Source organism: Gorilla gorilla, chromosome 11, assembly GCF_029281585.2.
Source record: "Gorilla gorilla gorilla isolate KB3781 chromosome 11, NHGRI_mGorGor1-v2.1_pri, whole genome shotgun sequence".
Lineage (NCBI taxonomy): Eukaryota > Metazoa > Chordata > Mammalia > Primates > Hominidae > Gorilla > Gorilla gorilla.
In genome coordinates this window covers 136178983-136193260 of record NC_073235.2, presented here as the reverse complement: position 1 = coordinate 136193260, position 14278 = coordinate 136178983, and the positions used below count along the sequence as shown (strand labels likewise).

The window sequence follows — 14278 nt, the reverse complement described above, 5'->3', positions numbered from 1 at the left end:
AAATAACATGCGTGTGGAAAACGACCTCCGAGTTCTGGGAAAGGGAGGAGGCTTGCCCAGTCACGGGAACGCAGGGAGCAGCCTGTGTTTGTGAAACCCTGCAGTTAAGGCTTGCAGGAGATGCCAAGGAAGTAAAGCCAAGTTCATGCCTCTCAGAAGCTGGGGCTGGCTATAGAAATACAGAGGCGAGAACAGACTGACGGTGTCTATAAAGCAAACAGCTGTGCTTCTGGCACGGCGATGAGAGATCCGTGTGCTGATGTGGATGATCTCTGTCTTCATGTTGCCTGGTAGCCCTTTAAAGTCCCCGTTTGGCCACTCGCAGTGGAAGCTTCTGGAGCTGAAGGGAAAGGTCAGATGGCTGGAAATTAATTTCCCTTGTGGAGCTCTTGCCACCCCCGAGTTTGTTTTCATCGAGCAAGAGGATTTTTTTTAATCAGTTATTCACCTAGTTTATGTAAATTTGAATCTGTTCTTTTGTCACTATAGGTAGTTTTTTAGACATGCCGCTTTTAAATGTAGGCTAAAAAGATGTCAGAAAACACTGCTCATTACTTCTTTTGAAATGTAGAATCTCCTGATTGACGACGATGATGATTTCAGTACAATCAGAGATGACACTGGAAAAGAAAAGCAGAAACAACAGGCCCTGGGGAGAAGGAAAAGGTAATTGCTGGGGTCTGCACAGATGTGCAGCTGACAGAGCCCTCTCTGACTCTCTCTTACTCCTGCTTGGAAACTGAGAGGGACCGGAAACTCTTGTTGATTCAGAGTGCACACAAAGCACACCAGTGTGGCGGGTCCTTCTCCGCCCCCTGAGTTCTTTCCTCTCCTTGAGTGCCTCCTCCTGGAGCTTTCTGTGGAACAGGTGAAGTCCACGTGGACTGCAGAGGCACGATGAGGAGCCCGCAGATCCATGGCCCCCCGGTCCCCCTCCTTCCTCCTCACCCGCAGCCTCACCCTCTGCCTGGCTCTTGGCTTTCCCTTCAGGTTCCCACACCCTCAGGTCTCCAGAACCACCCCGTCTTGCTGCCACCTCAGCCCTGCTGCGGGCTCCCTGTCCTTCTCCCACTCTCTCCAAGGTTCCCGAGAGCCTGCCCACTCCTCCAGGGGACGCTGCTGTGGCTTCAGGGCTGCTACCCCCCTTCCTCCAGGACACTGCCTGACCCCTGGCCGCCAGGACTCCGCTGCCACAGGCCATCTTCTACCTCTGCTCAGGACTCCTTGCCTCTCTCCCTCCTCCCGGCTCTGGCGCCGCCTGCCGTTGTCTGGCTCTGCGCTTACTGCCACCAGAGGAAGCAGGTGCTGCTTGCAGTCAGGCCAAGCCACAGGCTCTGTGCCCAGCCGGCTCTCTTCAGGCCTCCAGGCCACACACCCGGAACTGGGGCGTGAGGCTCAGTTCGCACTGCTCAGCTCACCACCACCACAAGTCCCAGGACCTGCCTGTGGCATCAGCTCCGTGCAGGCCTCACCAGAGGCCCCCAGGCGTCCTCATCTTCCCCCACTCCCCGACTCATGGACTCTGGGTCTCTCCTAAATCTGCCTTTTGTCCTATTCTGACTGCTTCTGCCCTGGTGGATTTCATCTTTTCCTCCCCAAATGACTGCAGGAGCCTGATCTGGCCCCGCTCACCCTAATCCCCCTCTCCTCCCCCTCAGTATCTTGGCTGCCCGTGTGCCAGGGACTGCATGCCCTCTGCCACTGGGGGCATCTGGGGAAGAGAGGTCCCAGGTGGAGGTGGCAGGGCAGGTGAGCGTGACCTCGTGACCATGGCAGAAGTGAGGGTTCGAGCGTGGTTAGAGGCTGCTGGAGGGTGTGCAGGGGGACGCGTTGACATGATCACTGGCTGCTTTGTGGTGAGTGGATTCTAGGAGGTAGAAGTAGAATCAGGGAGCCGAGCGAGGAGACTCCCTGAGTGAAGATGGAGGTGGGTAGGGACTGTGTGAGCTCCACGAGCAGCACGGCCCCTGGGCCAGGGCCCCTTCCTCTCTGCTCTCCGGGGTCTGGGCTGCTTTCCGGACAGCACTGTCCCGTGGCCTTTGCTGACTCCCTAAGGGCCCTGGGAGCCCCAGGATAGCAAAGGACCTGTGCCTGGCCTCACCCCCATTCGCAGCTCTGCAGCCCTCAGGTCCCGGTGCCCTCAGAGACCTGGGATATGGGAGAGGGGCCGCAGCGCTGGCTGCTTCGGGATTTTCCTGTTTAAAGGTCAGACACACACACACACACACGTAAAATTCTATACGTGTCTAATACATAGACACTAAAATATTGTTTTCCACATTTTTTTTTTTTTGCGACGGAGTTCCCACCTTGTCGCCAGGCTGGAGTGCAGTGGCACGATCTCAACCCACTTCAACCTCCGCCTCCCAGGTTCAAGCGATTCTCCTGCCTCAGTCTCCCAAGTAGCTGGTACTACAGGCGTGCACCACTATGCCCAGCTAATTTTTGTATTTTTAGTAGAGACGGGGTTTCACCATGTTGGCCAGGATGGTCTCAATCTCTTGACCTTGTGATCCGCCCACCTTGGCCTCCCAAAGTACTGGGATTACAGGCGTGAGCCACCGCATCTGGCTCTGTTTCCACATTTAAATGTGATGCCACTGACTTCATCAGACTTCTCCACGCATCCTCTCTGTCAAAGCCTTAGTTGTCACCAGGGCTGTTATTTGGAGACATCCAACAGTTCCCCAGGCCCTGGGGGCTCCATTGTCATCTGTGCTGTTTGAGATAGCACATTTTAAAAATTCATGTTGCTGTCACTGAAAAGCTCATCTGAAGCCTCACACGTGCTGTTTGCACAACAGGAGACCACTGGTGTCTTCTGAACACCATGATGTAACCACTTACTATATTGTTTTTCATTTATTTTTTGGAGTTAATAGTGTCACATGCTTTCAAAAGCCACCAAAGAGGTTCACTGAGAAATCTCTGCACCTCCCTCCCCAGGTACACAGCCTCTCCCAGATGGGCCAGCGTGACCGTCACCTGCATGTCCTTTCAGAGACCTGTGTATAGGGGCAGAGGAGCTTCCCCTTCTCTTTTGACCAGAACTTTCTTGGTAACCTTGCTGTTTTCATGTACCAGTGTGTACTCAGCTGCCCCGTCTCATGGTGGGAGCGTGGTGTCCTGATGCATGGGTAGACCACAGCTTAGGTAACTTATGCCCACCTCACACACTTCCAGGCTGTCACCAATCTGTCACCATCACAGTGAATAACCTTGTATATTCACCATTTTGCAGCACAGATGTGGATATATCTGTAGGACAGATTTCTGCAATGGAATTGCTAGGTCAGAGGGTATGGCTGTAAACATTATCTGCAAATAAGAAAAAGACAACCAATCCAATAAAAATGTAGGTAAAGGGTATATACAGTTCATAGAAAAGGAGCTGCAAATCGCTTGCCAGCATATAAAAATATGCTCAGCCATTCACTCATGATAAAAGAGGTATAAATTCAAGCTACTCCGAGACAGTGCCACATGCCTATCGGCAACACTAAAGTGGGAAAGACTCATGTGTTGAGGACGCAGAGTCACTGGGGCTCTCATCCCGTGTGTGGGGGTGTGGAATTGGCACAGACACTTTGGAACTCAGGACAGTACCTCCTGCTGCATCTGCTGTGCACTTCCCGGTACCCAGCCTTCTACTCCTCAAAAACATGGACATGTGCCTACCAGGATATCCCCAAAATTACACGGCAGCTTCATTCACCATGGCCAGATTCTGGCCGTATTGAAGGAAAGGCTGCTCAGCAGTGGGATGGCGGGTGGGCCGCGGAGGCTTTCTGTCGGGGACTGTGCAGCGTGGGTGGGCCACACACATCAGGCTGGGCCAAAGCACCCAGCCGCAGAGCACCTGCTGCACGGTGACATGGGCCAGGGGGCGGGGGAGGAGGGTCACAGCGAAAGCCAGTCTCTTGAGTGGGATGCCAAGTGGCCTTTCTCTCCGGGCAAGACTGAAGGGGCAGAGGCAGCCTCTGCATCATGTCACACAGGTGTGCGTGATTGTGACGAGTCATGCAGCGGTGTGTGTGCCGTGTTGTGTGTTGTGTGTGTGCAGTCCGGATGTTATTCTTCCATTTAAAAAGTAAGGAAAGGAAGGTTTCTCAGCTGTGAGGCATTTTCACTGAGCAGACTGAGAAAGCCCCAGAGCCTGAACCATGCCGTGCCGCCAATGCAAAGCAGGGGAAGGCAGCTGGCCTGGCACAGGGCTGGTGGCAGGGCAAAATGGGGCCCTCTGGCAGGTGGCTGAGATCTATCTGTCCAATTGCAAATGCACGTCCCTGTGGCCTATAAAATTGGAGTGTATTTTGGGGTCTCCGTGAACCCCTCGCCCTGGCACCCACTGCATCCATGAGTCAATGACAGTCTCTGTGTCTCCGCAGCCAAGAAGCCCTCCACGAGCACAGCAGCTACATCCTCTCCAGTGCAGAGACGCCTGCCCGGCCCCGAGCCCCGGAAACTTCTCTCTCCATCCACGTGGGGAGCTTCAGATAACCGCGCCGCTGCACAGCTCCACTCCCGATGAACTCTCCAGCTGATGCCACAAACGTGGGTTTCCTGGGCATGGGGACTGGCTGCCTGGCGCCTCCAATCCCAAATCCTCTGCTTGCTTTGAGCACAGGGACGGCTCCTCTGAGGCCTGGCCAGTGCATGTAGTCACTTAGCTCTGCAACACGTGGCAGCCACGGGGGCTGGTGCAGCTCTGGATGTCGCCCACCCAGCTGCCAGTAGGTGCTGGGCTCTCTCACACAGCACCTGGCCCCAGCTGCCTTTTTTTTTTCTTTTAACCAGAAAATGCACAACGTGTGCACAAACCGCAGGTATGGAGGCAGCGGCATGCCGTCGCTCCGCTGTGGGAGGTGTGTGGAGTCAGCCCAGCCACTTTCCTCCGTGTTCAGATGACTCTCGTTCGCCCTGACGGGGTTCTCACAGCGTCTCAGGCCACTGCGCCACCGCGCTGGTGCTGAGCAGAAGCGGCGTCTGCTTTCAGGACTTCATCTCCCCCACTCGTTCTGGCCCCACATGCTCCATGTCTGCCCTTTGGTCTGAGTTAAAACTGCGATGCCGAAAAGTGCGAGCTCTTTCCACGAGGCGGAGCCAACAGGGCGGCCTCCGAGGGTGGGTCGCTCTGCTAAGCAAGGGCGGCCGTGGTGCGTCAGCCCGCAGGCCGAGGGTCCAGCTTATCCTGGGTGCTCTGTGATCAGAAGGTCCTTGGATCCCGAGGACTGCGGCTGCTGCCGTCCACAGCGCCTCAGCCTCTCTTCCTGTGTGGAAGCGGGGCAGGCAGGGCTGTGGCAGACAGGCCTGGCATAGCCCAGGTTCCAGGTGTCCTGGGCAGCCTGACCGGGTTCCTGAGTAGCCTCAATGAAAACACCTGAGAAAAAGAAAACCTAAATTAAGCAAGGGTTTTTCCACTTAATCCAACCCAGATTTCTATTCAACTTAAAAGGATTTAATTGGCATTTGTGAGAAATAATAGCACCTGTGTCACTGAGTTGATTGATTTGGGACATAGACGGTTGACTTTCCCAGGCAGCAGCTTAGCGGAAAGCAGCATCCTGAAGATGGTGTCGCATGTCCTGAGCCTGCTTGTCACCTGGGCCTCACGGTTTCTCGTCAGCCCCGTCACTGATGGGAAGCAGCACTGAAGTGTGAGGGCAGAAAGGACACCGCTGGAGTCAGGCGCTCCCCTGCCTGTGACCCTTTTCCAACAAGCTGATGCTGAGCCAGCGGCCTGCTCTGTCCCGCATACTCCTCCCAACAGTCCAAACCACTACCAGACAGAATCCACGTCGCTTCTGCACACGTGTCTGAGAGCGTCTGCCATAGATGTCTGTGCGTTTCCGTGAAGCACTGCGCCGTAAGGACCGAACTCTGACTAGCAGCTGCCTCCCACTCCCAAACACTAACCCCGCTCAGGAGACTCGCACTGGGTGTAGACTGCATCTTTGCAGAGGGAGATGATAGAGGTTTCTGATGACGCCAGAGCTGTAAGTGTCGTGACGAGCTGGGCGCCCAGCCCTTCTTAAGCTGTTCTGTTTCTGTGGCTTTAACTGACATATTTCTGTAGCATCCGCCTTCATCTCATCATCTCAGCGTAATGAAATATTAATGAAATCGCTGAAAAGCTTTGCCTTCGAGAGGCCAGAAACCTCGCGGAATGTCTGCAAGTCCAAAGACGCGTGTGGGTCGTGCCTTGAAGTGCCGTCCAGCAGGCGCGTGCGGCCGGGCCGGCCTATGCGTGTGGCCTTTGCCTTCTTCCCTTTCTTCTGTTTTCTGTTTTTTTAATTTTTGGGGATTGAGAAAGCTGTACGATTTTGTTAAAGAAAAAATAAACCATTTTTTAAAGTTGTAGCCCTTAGCTGCTTTTGGTTGCTGGCTACTTCGTGCCCAGCTTGCTTAAGAGAGGAACTTTTGGCCGGGCGCGGTGGCTCACGCCTGTAATCCCAGCATTTTGGGAGGCCAAGGCGGGTGGATCACCTGAGGTCAGGAGTTCGAGACCAGGCTGACCAACATGGAGAAACCCTGTCTCTACCAAAAATAAAAAAAAAAACAAAAACCGGGCATGGTGGCACGTGCCTGTAATCCCAGCTACTTGGGAGGCTGAGGCAGGAGAATTGCTTGAACCCGGGAGTTGTAGGTTACAGTGAGCCGAGGTAGATTGTACCATGACGGAGTGAGACTCTGTCTCAAAAAAAAAAAGAACTTCTGGCTGGGCTCAGTGGCTCACGCCTGTACTCCCTGCACTTTGGGAGGCCAAGGTGGGTGGATCATTTGAGGTCAGGAGTGTAAAATCAGCCTGGCTGACATGGCGAAACCCTGTCTGTCTCTCCTAAAAGTATAAAAAATTATCTGGGCATGGTGGCGGGCGCCTGTAGTCCCAGCCACTCGGGAGGTTGAGGCAGGAGAATCGTCTGAACCCAGGAAGCAGAGGTTGCAGCACGCCAAGATCATGCCACTGCACTCCAGCCTGGGTGACAAAGGGAGACTCCGTCTCAAAAAAAATACATAAATAAAATAAGGAACTTTTGTGGCCCTTCTTCCCAAGCCTGCTTCAGATGCTAAATAAACAGAGTTTATATTTAGAAATACTGCAGCAGTGCTGCTTTAGAAATAACAAGTTTGCTTTGGTTTTAAAAAGTTCAGACTCATGGGAAAAATGCACTGGAAGAAACTGGATGTAATCTGGTTTTATTTTCCTTCTATGGAAATACGTAATGGTGGTGTCGTCACAGAAAACATACTTACCTATTCAACAGTGACTTTTTCTAGCCAAAAGGAGGGGCAAGAATTCCCTTGCAAATCATTTTGGCGCCATCGATGTGAGTTTAACCTGCAGAACAGACTTCACAGTGAGGGACCAACTTACAGCAGCCCTTTCACCCTACAGGCCCATCATTCTGTTCTGTTCTGGATAACGCACCCACCCAAAGCATGGCCATACCAGGGTTCAATAAAATCCATAACAAACACATTCTGGGTGAAGCGGTGACCTCAGTATCCAAGTAAAGAGAGGAGAATGCTTCCAGCTCCCTCTGGCCGCTGCCCTCCCCCACCCCCACCACACATGCCCACGTGCTGCCATGTGTCCAGGTCCCTGTGGCAATGGCTGCAGAGTGTGGCAGACAGGGCCCTTCATCTGCAGGTCCTTGCCCCCACTTGGGGTGGCAGGAGCAGACACGGCAATCTCCCGGCTCAGGAAACAAGAGCCCACCAATGAGCTCACACCAGGCTGGGGCGGGGCCAGGCGAGTGCTCAGGGGACAGTGGTGCCTCTGCCGCGCCCCAGTGTGCTGCTCTGAGGTGGTTCTGTCTCCGCAGGCACCTCCCCAGGTGCCGAGACGCCACCAGCAGCTCCATCACACGAGGCAGCCACCAAGTGCCTCTTCCTACAAACCAGTGAAAGCTCTGGGCTCTAAGTGGGTGATGTCCATGGGCTCCATGGAATGACAGTTGGGGGAGAGGGGAAGGTGCATTGCCCAGAGCTTCCACGTGCCCATGTCCTTCACACGCATGTGCTTCAAAGATGGCAGCACCCTCGTGTTGGTGTGGCTATTGTTGCACCTCCCTCCCAGCCACACCGCCCCCACCCCAGAGGGGCAACTCCGAGTTGCACCCGCTCCTAGCCCAGGTCTAAGAGCTCTGGGTGGGGTCCAGTAACCTACAGCCAAGGAACGCACGTGAGCCCACCTGGAGCCAGGGCACAAAGGGGTGGGGGGACCACAGCAAAACTTCCGGCAAACAACAGAGGCCACAAATCCAGGGTTCAGTTAACATTACTGGACCAAGCACCCAGTTTGTTTTTCTAAGTGGTTGGGGAATTCTGAAGAGGATCAGTTTAAAAACAGTATAGACCCTGCTTGCATTTTCTCCACTCAACTCTACTGTCCCGTCTCGCGATCATGCTACACTTGCAGCCCCGTCCACTCTAGATCGCTGCCCGGCCTCCCCACGCTGTCAGATGCTGTCTCTGTGAGAAGCCGCCTCCTCACTGCTTTCCCACACAATGGAGCCATGCCCCATGTGAGATGAGCCACGCGGGCACAGGAGTGAGGCTGGCAGAGCGCACACCAGCCTCCCCCCAGGTCTGCCCCTGCCCGGGCATCTGGTGCCCCCAGCACATGAGGCGCCCCGGCTGCTGTGCTGGAAAGCATGCCTGTCACTTGGGCCCAATTTCCTCACCTGTCATGTGGGCTGGGCTTGCTATGAGGCTTGGGACACGGGAGAGCACGGCTGTCAAAAAGATATGCCCTCTGCCTCCCATGTCAGCCACGTGCTGGCTGTGCCTCATGGGGCAAGTTGTGTCGCCTCTCTGAGCCTGTCCCTCGCCTGTAAAATGCAGATAACCCACCATGTAGGGCTGTGAGGGGAATTGGAGGAGTTCGTAGGTTCAAGGTACTTAGACCAATACCTGCACAAATTATAAAGTGTCAGCCGTCAGCATCCCGATCACCGCCATAGCTCGTACCCTTCGCACTGATTGGTTTAGTCATGAGTGCGTGAGGTAGTTCTAGCCAAGACATTAGAGGAGGTCGGCTGAAGCCAGAGCTTCGGAAAGGGCTCCCTTTATCTTAAAAAAGAGACACACATAGGATCACTTAATGCCAGGAGTTCAAAACCAGCCTAGGAAGCAAGCGAGACCCAGTTTCTACAAAAAATTTTACAAACTAGCTGGGTATGTTGTCATGCCCCTGTACTCTCAGCTACAAGGGAGGCTGAGGTGGGAGGATCACTTGAGCCCAGGATATGGAGGCTGCAGTGATCTACGATTATGCCACAGTACTCCAGACCAGAAGACAGAGCAAGACCTCATCTTCAACAGCAGCAGCAACAAAAAGAGCAGGTGACACATAAAAGAGGCAGCCATTTGTCCCCAAACACCTTACACTGGTGTGATGCCTGGAGCTGTGGTGGCCATCTTGCAACCATGAGGCCTGAAGTCCTGAATGGCCAGAGATGAGAATATACACCAGGAAAAAAAAAACAGGGGGGGTTGTTACCATGGAAGGAGTGAGGAAGAGCTGCTAGGGAGGCAGCCAACACTCCCGGAGCGCATGCGGCCCTTCTGTACCCGACCAGCCTGATGGTGTCTTCCATGAACGCAGTCCCCATCCCTCACTCCAGGAAACTGGCGAAGACAATTCAAGTGGCCTTGATCTTAGACAGTTCCCTTGGAAATAAAAGTACCAAGACAAAGCAGAGAAGTCGGAGAGCTTCAGGTTTGCAGTTTTATAGAAATGATTTAAGAGGGTTAAAATATTCGTTAAAATGGCCCTCAGTCTCCCGGGCCAAGGCTGTGTGGTCACACCTGAGAGCCTCAGCACTGCCCAGTACCCCCTCTCCCCTTGCAGAATTTTTAGTCCAACTGATCACAGAACCCACACCCTAAAAAATACAACAGCATTCTAACGGCATGCTAATGGCATGCTAATGGCATTCTGTTTTGCTTTTTAGCCACCAACAACTCAACCTATTTTCAGAGCAGGTGAAAAACAATTCTGAATCCAGTTTGGAAAGACTCCGGCAACCAACACTTTATGTCAAAGCACAAGGAATGATGACAAAGTCTCTGGCGATGGAAGATCAAAAACAGGCTTGTTTTATTTATACACAGAACAACTTATGTACAGCACTCAGGTATGGACTATGTACATAACAATACAAGAGGCATTTGTTTCCACGGTGGTCACTATATAAATTAAGATTATAAATACGAGGGGGTAAGCCCCACCTGAGGGCACAGAACCTTTTCTCCAAGACTCTTCAGGGATCCTTCCTGCCTCTCTCTGCACAGCAGACCATGAGGCCCGTCTGGTAACACCACAAGGGGACCTGGGCCAGGGCAGCAGAGCAGCCCCCAGACAGCGAGGACACCCCAGTGCGGGACGCCAGCCCAGCACCAAAGGGCAGGTTCCTAAACACTCGTGTTCATTCCTTCCTCACATTCTAACTTGTTAGAATTAGAAAAATGGTTTTTATGTAAACAGTGTTGTTCTAATCACTGACAACATATTAATTTTAAACACTTTTGATCCAAACCCAACTCCTTGCCAGGAGTAGGACACTGAGGACTTGGGGTGGCCCTGACGTCCTTGAAGCCACAGTCAGCTGTTTATCCTCCTCATGTCCCCTCCTCACCCAAGTTCCAGCTTGCCTGGGGCTTGTTCTGGGACCCTAAGAGCCCCAGGATGCCCACACCGCCAGGCCAGCAGGGCCAATGGTCATGCAGGGACTGCGGGACAGGTTCCCATCATCTCCTGTGTTAGCCCATTCCACCTGGGAAACCAAGCGACTGCCGTGGCTGGCTTATTTCTCCCTCTGCCAACCCCCATCTAAAATGTTCTGGGGAAAACAATGAGAGGTGGAAAAGGTAACATACAAGCACCTTCCACCCACATCACTTCCAGTGAGGCAGCTAAGTCCACCAACAGAGCGTGGGAGTCTTTCATCCAAAAATCCCAACACGTCGCATGCAGGGACAGGAGGCTGCGCTGGGGAAACCCAAGGCCTGGCTCAGCCTCCATACTCTAAGGGCCTCGGCCCAGAACGACCACGAGAGGGGAGCACCCCAAGGCACGCAGAGGGGCCCACCTGGGCGCACTGCAGAGGGGACAGAGGGGCTGTGAGTGAGAGGTGGGCCAGTGCTGTTCACTGCCGCCTGCTCAGGACCAGGGGCTGCCGCAGATCCAGCCCGGTCTATGCCCACCCCCGCAGGTGCAGCCCAGCTTCTGCACATCAGATGGAGTGATGCTGACTAAAGGACCCGGACGGCGCCGGCAGACACTCCCAACACTGTCCTTCTCTTTGGGAGCCAAAGAGAAGCCATGGCCAGGCAGCCAGGCCAGAGCCATTTCCTCCTCACACCAGGGCAGGGGTTACAGAAACCTCTTCCCAAGACATTTACAAGCACCTCTGAGCCATGACTATCAACGGGAAAAAAGGGCAAAGTCAGTGCCCTGGAGGACCAGGGGCATCCTTCACCTGGGCACTGTCCCTACGGGGCACAGCACTCTCCCCAGGGGAGCTCCCTGCCCTCTGGCACCATCATCTACTAGTTCAGAGCCAGGACAGAGGCAGGGCAGGGGCAGCGCGGACCATCAAATCAGAGTCCCTGCCAGCACCTCCAGTGACATCACGCTCGGCAGCAGGCGACAAGAAGCCACTGCAGGGGCAGACACTCAGGAGAGCCTCCGGCCTCCAGACCACCGGACGGGCTGAAGAGGTCAAACCACCCCTGGCCCACCAGGGCCACGCTCCCTGGGAACCACAGAATGGGCAGAAAGAGTTTCCCAGAGCCAGGAAGCATTTCCCACACAGAAACACTCATGTGGACACACATCCCCTGTCTGCAGGGATGCAGCTGGCGAGCTGTCTCGCTCACACCCCAAGCTGAACTCACCTAGAGCGTCCGGAGACAGAAGGGCAGGCGTCCCCAGCCCACAGTGGGGGAGGGAGGAGCGGGAGGAGAGAGGATGGAGGAGGGAGGAGCACAGGCTCTGTGACACCCAGGGAGGGGCTCCCCGCCTGGGAAACAGCACCCGCTGCCTTGGCTCACGCAGGAGGAATTTTTTTTTCTCTTCACATCAAATTACAATCAACAAGACTGGAAACATCCATGCTACTTTCAAACCAGGAAAGAGCATGATTTTTGTTCAACAAAAGCTGCATCAACAAACAGGGGCCCTTGCAGGCTGCTGTGAAGCCACAGGGTGGCTGGGCCCCAGCCACGTTTCTGAGAACAGGCTGGGGGCCAGGAGGCGGAGCCACACGGTGCGGCCACAGAAGGACACACGGAGAGGAGCCCCCGGGACAATCCAAGCACGAGGCCAGGCAAGCAGTGCCCAGGAGGCCAGATGCCGCTGGATTCCCTGGCCCACAGCACAGGCGGGCGAGAGCTGAGTGGCCGTGACACATGTGCCCCAGGTGACTCTGAGCTGGAGAAAGTGTTGTTTCAAAGGTAGCTGTGTTGTTATGTTCGAGACCCAGAGCTCTGGTGGACAGTGTCACGGAGGCTTTCTGTAGCTGACAGAGGAAGTAGCACCATGAGAAGGGGGCGGGCTGCAGCATCCGCCCAGGGCCTCAGTGGCAGGAGGCGCAGAGGCCACAGGCTGAGAGGGCGGAGGCTAGGCCTCGGCGGCGGGGATGTGGAGGCCGCAGGCTGAGAGGACAGAGGCTAGGCCTCGGCGGCGGGGATGTGGAGGCCACAGGCTGAGAGGACAGAGGCTAGGCCTCGGTGGCGGGGGCGCTGCGGCTCAGCTCCTTGATGCCACACAGGATCCTCTTCATGTGGCCCACCTTGGTCACGCCCAGGTCCTGCAACAGAAAGGACACCGCCATGGATGCCGAGAAGACAGCCAGGGCCAGAGGGCTCCACAGCAGGCCTGCCACAATGGCCCTTCCCATTCGGCTTGTGAACACAAATGAGAGCCAAAATGACAAAAACGGTAGAACAAGATGGAAACGGCTTAAAAGTAACAACCATACAGACGCCTGGCCCATTGTTCCTGCATTCGAGTCACTACCATCAGCAAGGACAAATCCAAGACAAAGACAAAACACAGGCCTGAAAGCAAGTGGATGACAAGTGACCTCATGAGAGCCACTGTCCAGGACACCCACAGTGGCCTTTTGCCCTCTCGGGACTCAGCCAGTGATTCAACACCCAGGGGTTGGCCCGTTGAGGCCAACCTGGGCAGGGGCATGGGCCTGCAAGATGTGGCGTGAGGCCTGGTACCCAACCACCCCTCCCAATGCTCCCTGCAGACGAGTGGCAGCAACCGCCCAGGAGCAGCATGGGGACAGTCGTGTGTGACTGTGCGTCAGGGTCTGTGTCCCCTCATAGGGTTTTTAACACGAAGACAGTCCTTGTCTAAGTAGCCTAAGATAACCAAGGCTCTGCCCCCATTATGTCTGCTCCTGGCTTCCTCTGGTTGTGGTGGGTGGAGCCATCACTGCCTAGATGAGGGCCACAGCCGCCCCCACCTGAGGTATACACGAAGGCCTGAGAAGAATCGTGATGCTGAGACATGGCCAGATCGGGGGAGAGGATGGAAGAGAAGGGAGCTGCGTGCAAGCCCAAGTGCAGGTTCCAGGGAGACGCCTATGGAAGTACCTTGAGGTCCCTCCGCTCCAGGTGCAGGAGCTCAGAGCCCCGGATGTCGTGCCGCGTGAAGATGTCCTTATACTCACAGAGACTGAGGTGCTCCAGCCAGGCAGCAACCTCCTCTGTCCCCCAGAGGTGAACTGTCGGAGATGGAAAAGCACGAGTGCAGTGAGTGCCCAGAGCCCAGTGCGAGGTAGGCAGCAGCTGGCACCCAGCACCCGAGAGCCCAGTGCCAGGACAGGAGATGTCCCAACAGCCAGCACCCGAGACAGCCCAGCAGCAGCCAGCGCCTGAGATAGCCCAGCAGCCAGCACCCGAGATAGCCCAGCAGCCAGTGCCTAAGATAGCCCAGCAGCCGGCACCTGAGCCATCTCTGGCAGCCGGCATCCATCACCCAGCCAACAGCACCACCCACCAGCAGTGCAGAAAGAGGCAGAGAGCCACCCGCTCAAGGGGCGATGGCTGCAGCAGAGCTGGCATCTGTTCCTGCCAGGTGGGCCGCCAGCCTCTGGTCATTTCCCCGTGTCCCAGGAGAGATTTACCACCACCAAATATGAGGGAAATGTCCTCATGATTGTGGCCAAAGCCAGCTTTTCCTCCAGCTTCTAGAAGGGTTAAATTTCACTTCTGGACCATAGCAGGAAGGGAGACGAGCAGAGATTTCAATTCA

The 14278-nt window shown here is 55.0% G+C and overlaps 2 protein-coding genes across 9 annotated transcripts in view; one reads left to right on the top strand and one right to left on the bottom strand.

The window, feature by feature from the left end:
• The window catches only part of USP40 (ubiquitin specific peptidase 40), a 91719-nt gene extending 85359 nt beyond the window's left edge, over window positions 1-6360 (top strand). For 5 of the 6 annotated variants that reach the window (XM_031008654.3, XM_055379825.1, XM_004033386.5 and 2 more), the window contains 2 exons: window positions 572-666; window positions 4389-6360. In XM_031008654.3, coding sequence (XP_030864514.2) covers window positions 572-666; window positions 4389-4500 — 207 coding nt within the window. In that variant the 3' untranslated portion in view covers window positions 4501-6360. The remainder of the gene's footprint in view (window positions 1-571; window positions 667-4388) is intronic. The other variant, XR_010129725.1, reaches the window with a different exon arrangement.
• Window positions 6361-10083: 3723 nt separating this feature from the next.
• Window positions 10084-14278, bottom strand: part of DGKD (diacylglycerol kinase delta) — a 120273-nt gene continuing 116078 nt past the window's right edge. For all 3 annotated transcript variants that reach the window (XM_031008643.2, XM_019022281.4, XM_055379830.2), the window contains 2 exons: window positions 13618-13748; window positions 10084-12818 (listed from right to left, as the gene is read on the bottom strand). In XM_031008643.2, the coding sequence (XP_030864503.2) occupies window positions 12729-12818; window positions 13618-13748 (221 nt within the window). In that variant the 3' untranslated portion in view covers window positions 10084-12728. The remainder of the gene's footprint in view (window positions 12819-13617; window positions 13749-14278) is intronic.